Genomic DNA, 13,532 nt, shown 5'->3' with positions numbered 1-13,532 from the left:
AAAATCAGCAAGGGATCAAATACTTATTTCCTTCACTGTATATGGATGTTATTGCTGAAACAGGTTTTCTGTCTGGCCTGGACTTTATAGGTATTGATAATGGCTATACCTGCTATGGGCAGACAGCCCAGGGTCTATTGAAGGACCCTAGGGCTGTCTGACCATATTTCCCGTTGTTACGGCATACTTAGGTATGTCCTAACAACTTCCTGTGTACAATCAGTACACAGGCTAATGTACTGGCATATAGATAAATGCCAGTACATTAAAGTTTAAAAATCAAAATGAAAAAAAAAAGGTGAATTAATAAAAAAAAAGTTTTGTTAAATAAAAACAAAAAATAGTATAAAAAATACACAGAAATACACGTTTTACAATAAATAAAGTTTTCAAAATATAAGTCCCAAAACATGGAATAATAAACGCATATTTGGTATCGCCACGTCCGTAACAACCTGTGCAATAAATGTGTAATGTTATTTATGATGATCGGTGTATGGTGTAAAAAAAAATAAAGAAAACTGCAGCGGAACTGCTTTTTTTTCTACGTTTTTGCCAAAATAAAAATGTATAGAAATTAAACGATAATGTAAGTGTACCAAAAAAACAAAGTCTCATAAAGCTACATCAGACAAAAAATGAAAAAGTTATAAGCGCCGGGTTGCAAAGAGGGGAATATAAAAAAAATTGTTCGGTCCTCAAGGCCAAAATTGACCGTGTCCTTAACCGGTTAAGGGTTACCAGGTACATTTTATAGCAGATCCTATAGTATATATACTCTGTACTATTAGTGTTTACCTGAGCCCTTCTCCTTCTGAAGAGTACTGTTTGCACCATTCCAGTGTGAAGGACTCTGTGGATTCTGAATGTGATGTGCTCCATCTGATGATCGCCGTGTCCCAGGAGACTGTACACTCCTCTGCTTTAATCACAGGGGTGGAAGGAGCTGGACAAGAAAAATATATTAAACAAATAATCTCAACATGACAATAAAGTATTTTTTATAAGGAGCTACAAATTCCTCAGTACTGTACACAGGTTACATTGATTTACTTTACAGTTGTCCCTGTGGCGCTCACAATCTAATTTCTCAACTTCAGTCAGGTCAGGATACACACTTAGACCTCATGTACATGGCTGTAGTAGGTTGTATTCTTATGTTCCAGTATGCAATGGTAGTGTGATGCAGGTCAGTTAACCAGTTCAACTTATACGACCTAGTGACAGGTCCTCTTTAAAAACATACGTTTTTACATATAATTACTATTGAAACATAGAATAATAGAAGTTTATGGCCCTAAACTTTATCTCCTTGTGCCTCTAATTGTACACAAAGGTTTTTCTAAAAGCAAAAAACAAAACAAATTATGGTATGCTCCTTCACATGCTGTATTACAGAGTTGTTCTCATCTAAAAGTATCTAGGACAGAATACAAAGCCTCCCAAAGGCACCATATGGCGTGCCTATGGTTCTGTTGAGGGGCTGAATAGTGAATTAGCTTGTCTGTATCTCTCTCTCTCTTTGCTCTTTCACCTGCTGCCCAGCAAACCCTTTGTCGCTGTCCACTATTATTTCTACAGACAAACTGATTCAGCATTCCCCACTAACACACAGCATTACCTGCATGTGACTAAACCTGAATGGAGGGGGTGCTGGATTTCTATAGGATGCACTTGATTGATGCCCGGTGAGGCAGAGCAGCAGCCAAAGTATATGTAGGTTTCTTTTGTATGATTTGGTTATGTGTATAGAGATTGTGAGCTCCTTTTCATTTTAAAAGGAGACAGGCAGTATGGAATGGCAGTATGGAATAAGTATAATTTATGGTTTATGTATAATATGTATGTTCTTGAAATGTAAACAAATGTGTGTGTGTCTTTAAGACTGTAGAGTTCTGGGAAATACAATATTGTGTATTTAAGTGAACCCAGAGGAGGGTGGGACAGGTTCAGTTCAGGACATATGAGTGGAGGATTGGGGTGCTGCTTGATATGAAGGTAGCTGCAATTTAATCCCTAATGTAGCGGCTTTTTGTTGTTATTTTACTTTTGTTTTATATTTGCTCAAAATAAATACGAGCATTGTTTGCGAAATCCTGAGTGAGGACTGTTTATGACGGCAAGAATACCCACACCCCAACAGAGTCTACAATACAGCATTGTCATGTGCATGAGTCCTAAAGTCCATCATTAGTATCCATATCTTTAAAACCTATGTCCCTCTTCATAACAATTTTACATTTTACAATGCACCTAAATGAACAATGAAACATCTTTGCAAATAGTCTTAATTAAAAACCTACCAAATGTATGTCAGTAAAAATTAGAGGACAAATGGAAGAGAGCATTACTGCAGGAACAGACTACACAGGATTTATTTGTAGTCTGTTACCATGGAGACATAGCATAGCAAGAAACACCAAACTGTAGGACATTTTGTAAGACTATTTGCAAAGTTATTTCATTTAGATGCATTGGAACAATAAAATAAAATAAAAAGGTTGTCAAGGTGGACCTTTCCTTTAAGATGTGATGAAACATTGTGAGAGCATACAAACTCCATGCAAATCTTGTCCTGGGTAAGCTAACTAGATTTGTTACTCCAAATCATCAAGGCACAACTGAAAATAAGAAAAGACGATGAATACTAAGTCTGTCGTCTTGTACTCTACTACATATCAGTGTAGGCGCTATAAGAAATGTTCATCAGTTGGCCAAGTGGATGATGTGCTAAGCCCTGACACCACAACTACATTATCTGATGAACAACAGTATCAGATGTGTTGGGTGAGTCAACAAGGGACTTTTGTTTCTTACATGCTGGCATAAAATGTAATTAAGTTAAATAGAATGACATTTTAGGGAATCAAGAACCACATTATTGTATACATTGCAGGGGAAGTTATGGGGATTATTATGGAATGGATGTTGGCATGGTGTTAAAGGGGGTTTCCACAGACACAAGCGTTAGTCTCTAGATAACACTGTGCTCAAGTTAGGGCACCGCAGAGCTGGATTACGTCTCAGGGCAACAAAAACAAGCAACAATAAGGATGTAAAGTTATGTCTAGACAGACAAAGGGGTTCCAGACAGATATAGCAGTATATTGGATTTTTGTAACTGCTGAAAACAAATGGAGAATGAACAATGGACCTCTTTTGCACCCTTAAAAGTATTATTTAGTTTAATGTCTATTTTGCCCCATTAAAGAGGTTGTCCAGTTTCATGTAAATAATGTTTTTTCATCCTATGATGAAAGTTTTGCAACAATCTATTACACTTTTGTGGAAATGTATTAAGAGCAGTCTTTAAAAAAAAAAAACAAGTGGGAGGAAGATCCCACAAATTTATTAAGATGCACACACCTCTTAATAAATTTGCCACGTGTTCGGCTGTCCATGCAATGAAATCCAGGCCAGCTCCTGTCTGGCTATAATTTAGGCCTGTTTCTGAAATGATAGTAAATGTGTGGCGCTGGTGGTGGCCACGACCCTTTTCGCTAAGCTCTGAAAGTGGCAAAAAAAAAAAAGGGAAATGGCCCAAAAGTCGCAATTTTCGCCACGTTTTCTAATGCCCCTCCCCCACCCCCCCTGTCGAGTTTCAATTCCTGGACAGTTTTTGCTTCATGCCAGCAAATGGGAAAATTTTTATTTACATCCAGACAGTATTGGACTTTGCTTCCTTCTGCCTAACTTCAATCTAAACAGAATTTGTGCACGTTCATTTTTCATTGCATCATAAACTTTGTTCTTCACATTGTACATACAGGACCTATCATCAATAAGGTCAAATAAGTTATTTGTGAATCAACTCATGGGAAGAAGACCCTAGTGGCAGGTGATTGAATCAAAAGTCAGCTACAAATGGGGTTGTCTTTTGCAGAACCAATGGGTCCCATTATTGCGACAGTGTCTGAACCACCAAAGGAATATCTGGTACACCTGGAATGATCAAATTCAACTGACAGTTCGTTACAGTGTCAATTGAACGCAATCACCACAGGTTTTTCCTGCCTCTAGATCTATATAATATTTTATACATGATATGTTTTAGATTTTACAATATTACTTTTAGACCATTGTTTTTCCTTTCAAACTTCTCAATATTTATACCTTTCATTGATGGAACACGAGGAAGGTCTTTCCTAATCCATGAAAAGCTGCCTTTGAGCCTAGTAGGGTTTACATGAAAATCCTTTATCCTTACCAGTCCCTGATCAAATAGATTGTGTCCACAATATTTCTACCAAAACAGTTGGTTTCCATTCACAGAACGACACATGAAACTGGCAACATTTATATCCTGAATGTCTGACTGTACTGTATCAAAGGTGATATTCAAATGCTTAATAACTGGAGATGTCCAGAACTATGCCAGAAATGTGGGGTGCTAAGATGTTGTATTAAAAGAGGACACACGAAGGACAATCAAGAAGCCAGCTAAGAAATTCAATCTCTGATAAATAGTAGATTAACAAACCAAAGACGCACAACATCAGAGTATCTACACATAGTGACTATGAGGAAACATTGACATACTGGTCCTGTTAAAAAACAAAAATGGCCTCTTCAAACTTCTACAGGCCCTGCTAAGACCACATCCAAATCCTTCCAGAGTCATCTCCCTAGAACTTCAAGTCCGGAACCTCCTATCAACATCCCCCCTCCCCATTGGTCTTAACTCTTCCTTGCTTATGCCTTTTAGGCATTGATGGTTTTTGGCACCTTCGGTTTTAATTGCTGATGCTATGTTTGTTGGTTGTGTATTCTTTGATGTTAACTCATCTTATTTGCCTCTCATTGTTACGTTTATTTTTATTTAATAAAAATTCAATAGAAAATGCAAAAATGGCAACAATATTAGATTTATGCATCTTTTAAGGCATCTTTTAACATGTTGGATAATGTCTCCAAAATGACCTCAATCCAATGACCTCTTAGGAGACCTGAAGAAGGCCTTATGTCTCACCAGACATTGCACAATAATATAGTTCACTGCAGCTTTGTGTAGCACTACCTGATGACCATGTGGGACACTGTTCAATATAGTACACTGCTGTTATTATAAAGCTTATGTGGAAGAACGTTACGTATACTTGGAATAAAGTGTCTTTTTGATGCCTGCTCATGACAGCAATCATGTGGTTAGATGGAAAGAACCAATTTGCTATTCACAAGATCATTTTTGTGACACTTTAATGGTAGGGGGACACACAGCGTAAACACTGCAGATTTATCGCAATGGATTAATTGTGGAAAATCCGCAGCGTATTACAGTAGCAGCAGTGTGGGTGAGATTTCAACAAATCTCGTCCCCACACTGCGGTAAATAAACTGTGCATAAATTGACCTGCGGTTCGGTTACTTCAACTGCAGCATGTCAATTAATTCTGAGGATACGCAACTCTTCTGTTGCGGGTTTACCCATTGAATTCAATGGGGTGCTTAAACCGACAACAAAGCAGTGTGTGTTGTGATATTTGCGGCAGAATCACAGCAATGTGCCGCAAAAATGACAAGTAATAAAAAAAATTAAAAAAAAATTATACTTACCCAGAGTCCCTGCTTCTTCTCCAGTCTGGCCTACCTGCAATGTCATCCCAGGAGGCTGGAATATGCGCCGAGAAGAAGGAGGGGGTAAGTATGAACGTTTTTATTTTTCCGGCGCCGCTTCGCAGCGGAAATTCCCCTGAAAAAACACATCACAATGTGGTGCCATTTTTCAGACAGCATTCCCTTGCGGTGTTCAGGGCGGATACGCAGCTTAACGCACTGAAAACATTGTGTGTGTTCCTTACCCTAAACATCTTTGGCTTCCCCCAAGCATACCTATCTTGAATATTTCCAATATATAACCTACTGCTAAAATGCAAATCAGAGACACTCACCTCTTTGCATGGTCCTAGGAACAGAAACTGGGAGGTCCCTATGCTCCCTATCATTAGTCCAGCAGGTTTTTTTTTAATCCCTTCGCGCACCCTGACGTGCCATTACGTCCGGGTGCGGGGGTTGATGTTTGGAGCGCTTTCAATTTGTTGCAGTTGTCGGCTGTGTTTTACAGCGGACACTCGGGACTAACAGCCGGGAGCAGCGATCGCGCTGTTCCTGGCTGTTTAACCACTCAAATTCTGCGATCAATCGCGACCGCAGCATCTGAGGCGTTGAAAAGAGGGGGACGGCCCCCTCTGACAGCTCATCACCCCCCACCCGCAGTGAGATCGGGGGTGACAACGGTTGTTATGGCAGCCCAGGTGCCTAATGAAGGCCCCCAGGGCTGCCTTCACTCTGCCTCTGCTAAGACCTGCCTGTGGCAGGGCTTAACAGAAGCCTGTAAAAATGACGATATACTGCAATACGTTAGTATTGCAGTATATTGTACCAGCGACCTAATGATCGCTGGTTCAAGTTCCCTAGGGGGCCTAATAAAGTGCGTGTAAAAAAGTGAAAAAAAGTTTTTAGTAGTGAAAAGAAAAACAAAAAAACAAAATTGGTATCGCTGCGTCCGTAAAAGTCTGAACTATTATAATATAGCATTATTTAATGCGCACGGTGAACGCCGTAAAAAATAAAAATGTAAAACGCCAAAATCGCTGTTTTTTGGTCAACTTAGCTCTAAAAATTTTTGGGATAAAAAGTGATAAAAAGTTCTACATACCAAAAAATGGTACAGATAAAAACTACAGCTCGTCCCGCAAAAAATAAGCCGTCATACTGCTCAATGGGTGAAAAAATAAAAAAGTTATGGCTCTCAGAATGTGGCTATACAAAACATTTTTTTTTAACAAAGAGTTTATTATCAATAAAAGAAGTAAAATATAAAAAAAACCTATATAAATTTGGTATCACCGTAATTGTATTGAGCCACAGAATAAAGATAAGTTGACGCTTTTTACCGCATGGTGAAAGCCATAAAAACGAAACCCAAAAAACAATTGAGGAATCGCAGTTTTTTCCAACTTCAGCCCGCAAAGAATTTTTTTTCAGTTTCCCAGTACATTATATGGAACCTTAAATGGTACCAAAAGAAACTATAACTCCTCCTACAAAAAATAAGCCCAGACAGAAAAAATATAAAAGTTATGGCTCTTGGAATGCGGGGAGTGAAAACCGAAAATGAAAAATCAAAAATGGCTTCGTCCCGAAGGGCTTAATCTTCTCCTTTAATTATGTGTTCAACACTGGTACTTTTCAGTAGACTAATCCCAAGATTCTATGGTCACTGGTATAAATTATTCTCTGATTTTTACCAGATTCATTCTGAAGTCGTGCTGAAGTGTAAATTGAAATACAAAAAAACCCACAAAAACAGGCCATACTTACCAAACAGGCAGGTTAACACCAGTTCCCAACAGGAGGAAGACAAACCACAAATGCTACATAGGGAGAGAGTACTGAGGTACAATATGCTAGTGATATCCACTCCCACTAATCTTGAGGGGAGTGACTGCTCAGTGTTTTCACAGCATTTTTCGCCTGTGGCCATTGAGTGCTGTGGGCAAAAAATGCTGCGAAAAACTCTTTTTCTGCCTCCCATTAATTTCAATGGGAGGTCAGAGGCGGAACCGCAGCAAGAAAGCATATGCCGCTTTTTTTTCCTGGGAAAAAAAAAGCCTCCACCTCCCATTGAAATCAATGGGTGGTGGTTTCGGACGTTTTTGGGCACTGATTCTGACGTGGTTTCCGCACCAAAATCAGCGGCAAAAAACTGTGTGAACTGGGCCTAACACAACATACATCCACTATGGTCTGCATTACCTTTCCAAGTGGTTCATCGTCATTTGATTCCCTCCCCATATTCTTTTTATTTTTTGGCCCCCAGCATGTTGTATAACATCATATGCATTAGGGTATGGTCACACGTACACGTCCGATACGCCTGAAATTATGGAGCTGTTTTCAGGAGAAAACAGCTCCTGAATTTCAGACGAAATGGCAAGTGCAGGCGTTTTTCGCAACGTCCATTACGGACGTAATTGGAGCTGTTTTTCTATGGAGTCAATGGAAAACTGCTCCAATTACGTCCCAAAAGGTGACAGGCACTTCTTTGATGCGGGCGTCTTTTTTACGCGCCGTCTTTTGACAGCGGCGCTTAAAAAAAATGACCGTCGGCACAGTACATCGTAAAACCCATTCAAATGAATGGGCAGATGTTTGCCGGCGCTTTGGAGTCGTATTTTTGGACGTAATTCGAGGTTAAAACACCCGAATTACGTCCGTAAATAGGGTGTGTGAACCCAGCCTCAGGCTTCTCTTCACCAAAGTACAATTGCTAGTTGTATATAAAGTCACATAATGTTGCATGTATCCATGTAATATTTAGTAAAAGAAAAAACAAGTGTACATTTCAAAGCTAGTGTTTAAAGGGAGTAATGCCATAGTCAATCCAGATTGTAATGCACAGTCTACAATTGTAGATGACAAGCCAAAATACGCTGTGCCATCCAGATATTGCACTCAGCACCTCACTAGGAATAGCACTATGGTCACATAACCCACACTTGTTTGCTATTTGAGCTCCTCTGCCTTGAATTACTCGCTGTGTATACACCTTAAGCTGTTTGAATGTCTTCCTAAATCTTAGGCTATGTTCACACTTGCGTTATATAATCTGTTACTCTGATCTGTTTTTAGCTCAGAATGAGGATAAAAACGGATCAGTTAAAAATCCCGATGAAATAAAAATAACGGATACAAACGGATTACAATCCGTTTGTATCCATTTTACAATGACACCAATGATAAAAATAAACCATAAAAGTAAAGATCCTGTACTCTGAACTTTTAGCTCAGTCAAAATAACAGATTACTAACATAACGGACGTGAACAGATGCAATTAAAAATCCCATTGATTTGAATGGGATTTTTAACAGATCAATTTTTATCCTTATTCTGATCTAAAAACAGATCAGAATAACGGATTATACAACTCAAGTGTAAAGTTAGCCTTAGGAGACAATAAATGTAAATATATAAATTAATATTACAGTTCAGTTGTAAAGATTTGATGGGACATGGGACACTCTCTGCTGAGTCGATGTATCTACTGTAAGTCTATCATGTGTGATACTGTCTGCTGAGGCCCTGTATCTGCAGTGCATTCGGAAAGTCTTCAGACCCTTTTGCTTTTTTTCACATTTTGTTATGTTGAGGTCTTGTGCTAAAATAAAAAAATATCACGTTTTTCTTCATCATTCTTCACTCAATTCCTCATAATAACAAAGTGAAAACAGAATTTTAGAAATTTTTGCAAATTTATTAAACAATTAAAAACTCAAATTTCGCATGGACATAAATATTCAGACCCTTTGCTATGACACTTGAAATTTAGCTCTAGGGGCCTCTCATTTACATTAGATAATCTTTGAAATGTTTCTACACCTTGATTGGAATCCACCTGTGGTAAATTCATTTGATTGGACATGTTTGGAAAGACACACCCCTGTCTATATAAGGTCTTACAGCTGACAATGTATATCAGAGCAAAAACCAAGCCATGATGAGGAAAGAACTGCCTGTAGAGCTCAGAGACAGGATTGTGTGGAGGCACAGATCTGGAGACGGGAACAAAAAAATGTCTGCTGCACTGAAAGTTCCCAAGAGCACTGTGGCCTCCATAGTTCGGAACAACCAGGACTCTTCCTAGAGCTGATAATCGGGGGGAGAAGGGACTTGGTCAGAGACGTGAACAAGAACTCAATGGTCACTCTGGCTGAGCTCCAAAGATCCCATGTGCAGATGGGAGAAACTTCCAGAAGGTCAACCATCACTGCAGAACTCCACCAATCTGGGCTTCATGGCAGTGGCCAGAAAGAAGCTTCTCCTCAGTAACAGACACATGAAAGCCCGACCTGGAGTTTGCAAAAAAGCACCTAAAGCACTCTGAGACAGAGAAACAAAATTCTGCGGTCTGATGAAACCAAGACTGAACTTTTTGATCTGAATTCTAAGGGCATGACCAGACGTGGCGGAATTGCTCTGGAATTCCGCAGCGGACAGTCCGCAGCGGAAATCCGCAGCGTACACATTTCTCCATTGCCTTCCACAGCTTTGTAGTTGGGTTCGTTTACACGTTGCGGACAATTCCGCTGCGGAGCATAGGCTGCGGTGCGGAATTTGGTGTCCGCAGCATACACTGACTGTTGCGGACATGTAGCGGACTTGTTGCGGACTCATTGCGGAATTTCTCCATTGACTTCAATGGAGAGTCAAAATTCTGCAATGAAGTCCGCAGATGTTATGTGTGCTGCGGAGCGTATTGGTTTTACTAACATGATAGTTCTTCATTCTGGCTGGACCTATGTATTTCTAGGTCTACAGCCAGACTGAGGAAGTCAATGGGCTCCCATAATTACGGGTGACTACGTGAGTGCACCCGTAATTACGGGAGCGTTGCTAGGCGACGTCAGTAAATAGTCACTGTCCAGGGTGCTGAAAGAGTTAAACGATCGGCAGTAACTGTTTCAGCACCCTGGACAGTGACTTCCGATCACAATATACATGAACCTGTAAAAAAAATAGAAGTTCATACTTACCGAGAACTCCCTGCTTCTTCATCCAGTCCGGCCTCCCGGGATGACGTTTCAGTCCAAGTGATGGCTGCAGCCAATCACAGGCTGCAGCGGTCACATGGACTGCCGCGTCATCCAGGGAGGTCGGGCTGGATGTCAAGAGAGGGACGCGTCACCAAGACAACGGCCGGGTAAGTATGAATTTCTTTTTCTTTTACTAGGGAAAGGGCTGTCCCTTCTCTCTATCCTGCACTGATAGAGAGAAGGGAAACCCTCTTCCCCTCAATAGGCAACGGCTAGTCCGCATCAATTTAATGCCCATTTTAGGCAAAGTCGCAACAGAATCTGCAATGCAGATTCTGTGAGGCATTGATGCGGACAGTGTATGCAGAACTCCGCCACGTCTGGGCATACCCTAAGTGTCATGTCTGGAGGAAACCAGGCACTGCTCTGCACTGCCCAATACCATTACTACAGTGAAGCATAGTGGTGGCTTCATCATGCTGTGGGGGTGTTTTTCAGCGGCTGGGATAGGGAGACTGGTCAGTGTTGAGTGAAAGATGAATGGAGCAAAGTACAGAGATATTGTCAATGAAAACCTGATCCAGAGTGTTCTGTACCATAGACTGGGCTGAAGGTGGTTAACCCTCCAACAAGACAATGACCCTAAGCACACAGCCAGGACAACACAGGAGTGGCTTAGGGACAACTCTGTGAATGTCCTTGAGTGGCCCAGCCAGAGCCCGTCTTGAACCTGATTGAACATCTCTGGAGAGACCTGAAAATGGGTGTCCACCGACGCTCCCCATCCAACCTGACAGAGCTTGAGAGGATCTGCAGAGAAGAATTGCAGAAAACCCACAAATCCCGGTGTGCAAACCTTGAGGCATCATACCCAAGAAGACTGGAAGGTGTAATCGCTGCCAAAGGTGCTTCAACTAAGTATGCAATATTTTAGTTTTTCCTTTCAATAAATTAGCAAAAATTACTAACATTGTGTTTTCACTTTGTCATTAAGGGGTATTGAGTGCAGAATGATGGGGAAAACTTGAATTTAGTTTTTATTTTAGCACAAGGCCTCAACAGAAACAAAATGTGAAAAATTGAAAGGGTCTGAAGACTTTCCAAAAGCATTGTAATTCTATCATGTGTGATATTGGCTGCTGAGCTTCTATATCTAAGCCTATCAGGTGTGCTACTGTCTGATGAGCTTTGTATCTGAGCCTATCATGTGTCATACTGTCTGCTGTTTGGGGTATCTAAGCCTATCATATGTGATACTGTCGGCTGAACCATATATCTAAGCCTATCATGTGTTATACTGTCCGCTGAGCCACAGTACCTATTCCTTTCATGTGTGATACTGATTGCTAAGGTCCTCTATCTAATCCTATCATGTGTGCAGGGGCGTAACTAGGAAAGACTGGGCCCCATAGCAAACTTTTGACTGGGGCCCCCCCTCCCCTGGGTGTCACACAACCCTCCCCCCCTTGTAGATAGTGCCTTTTTTACAGCCCCCTTGTAGATAACGCCATACAGCCCCCCTGTAGATAACGTCATACAGCCCCCTCTGTAGATAGCGCCATACAGCCCCCTCTGTAGATAGCGCCATACAGTCCCCCCTGTAGATAACGCCATACAGCCCCCTCTGTAGATGTCTACAAAGGGGGCTGTATGGCGTTATCTACAGGGGGGCTGTATGGCGCCATCTACAGAGGGGGCTGTATGGCGCTATCTACAGGGGGGCTGTATGGCGCTATTTACAGGGGGGGCTGTATGGCGCTATCTACAGGGGGGCTGTATGGCGCTATCCACAGGGGGACTGTATGGCGTTATCTACAGAGGGGGCTGTATGGCGCTATCTACAGTGGGGTTGTATGGCGTTCTCTACATAGGGACTGTATGGCGTTCTCTACAGAGTGGGCTGTATGGCGTTATCTACAGGGGGCTGTATGGTGTTATCTACAGGGGGGCTGTATGGCGTTATCTACAGGGGGTCTGTATGACGTTCCCTACAGGGGGGGGCTGTATGGCGTTATCTACAGGGGGTCTGTATGGTGTTCCCTATAGGGGGGGGTCTGTAGGGAACACCATACAGCCCCCCCTGTAGGGAACGCCATACAGCCCCCCCTGTAGGGAACGCCATACAGCCCCCCCTGTAGGGAACGCCATACAGCCCCCCCTTGTAGGGAACGCCATACAGCCCCCCCCTGTAGGGAACGCCACACAGCCCCCCCTGTAGGGAACGCCATACAGCCCCCCCCTGTAGGGAACGCCATACAGCCCCCCCCTGTAGGGAACGCCATACAGCCCCCCCCTCTAGGGAACGCCATACAGCCCCCCCTGTAGGGAACGCCATACAGCCCCCCCTGTAGAGAACGCCATAAAGCCCCCCCCTGTAGGGAACGCCATACAGCGTCCCCAACCCCCCCAAAAAATGCGACCTACAGTGTGATACATGTGTGATCGCTGGCAGCGATAGGGAGAACAGGGGACCGAAAGTCCCTCCAAGTTCTCCATGACTAACCTCTGACTTCCGGCGTCTGCGCAGCTCAATAAACATGAAAGGAGCGCTGGTCACGCATGCGCACAAGCGCGACCGGCGCTCCATTCATTTCTACGGAGCTGCCGACACAGACCCCGGAAGTCCGAGGTTTGTGATGGAGAACTTCAGGGGACTTTCAGTCCCCCGTTCTCCCTATCGCTGCCAGCGATCCCACATGTATCCCCAATCCTGTGAAGAGGGGATACATGTCTTTTGTTTAATGGCAGAGCGGGGAGATACCTCCCTGCTCTGCCGTAAGTGGCGTCCCGCTGTAGCAGCCATAGCGTCTGCTAGCGGAGCCTCCTGCCATGGTGGGGGCCCGTGCCGGTGGGCGACATGGGCCCCCTCATGCCACGGGCCCCGTAGTAGCCGCTACGGTTACTATAGCGGTAGTTACGCCACTGCATGTGTGATACTGTCCGCTGGGCCCTGCATCTAAGACTATCATGTGTAATACTGTCTTCTGGACTGCTGTATC

At 42.6% G+C, this 13,532-nt stretch overlaps 1 protein-coding gene across 1 annotated transcript in view; it reads right to left on the bottom strand.

The window, feature by feature from the left end:
* The window catches only part of CMYA5 (cardiomyopathy associated 5), a 121,990-nt gene that overhangs the window by 39,455 nt on the left and 69,003 nt on the right, over positions 1–13,532 (bottom strand). The window contains exon 10 of the mRNA XM_075854888.1: positions 799–946. Coding sequence (XP_075711003.1) covers positions 799–946 — 148 coding nt within the window. The remainder of the gene's footprint in view (positions 1–798; positions 947–13,532) is intronic.

The sequence above is a fragment of the Rhinoderma darwinii genome, chromosome 1 (genome assembly GCF_050947455.1).
Source record: "Rhinoderma darwinii isolate aRhiDar2 chromosome 1, aRhiDar2.hap1, whole genome shotgun sequence".
In the NCBI taxonomy this organism is placed as follows: domain Eukaryota; kingdom Metazoa; phylum Chordata; class Amphibia; order Anura; family Rhinodermatidae; genus Rhinoderma; species Rhinoderma darwinii.
Note: the sequence above shows the minus strand (reverse complement) of the source record. Positions and strands in the feature narration are given on the sequence as shown.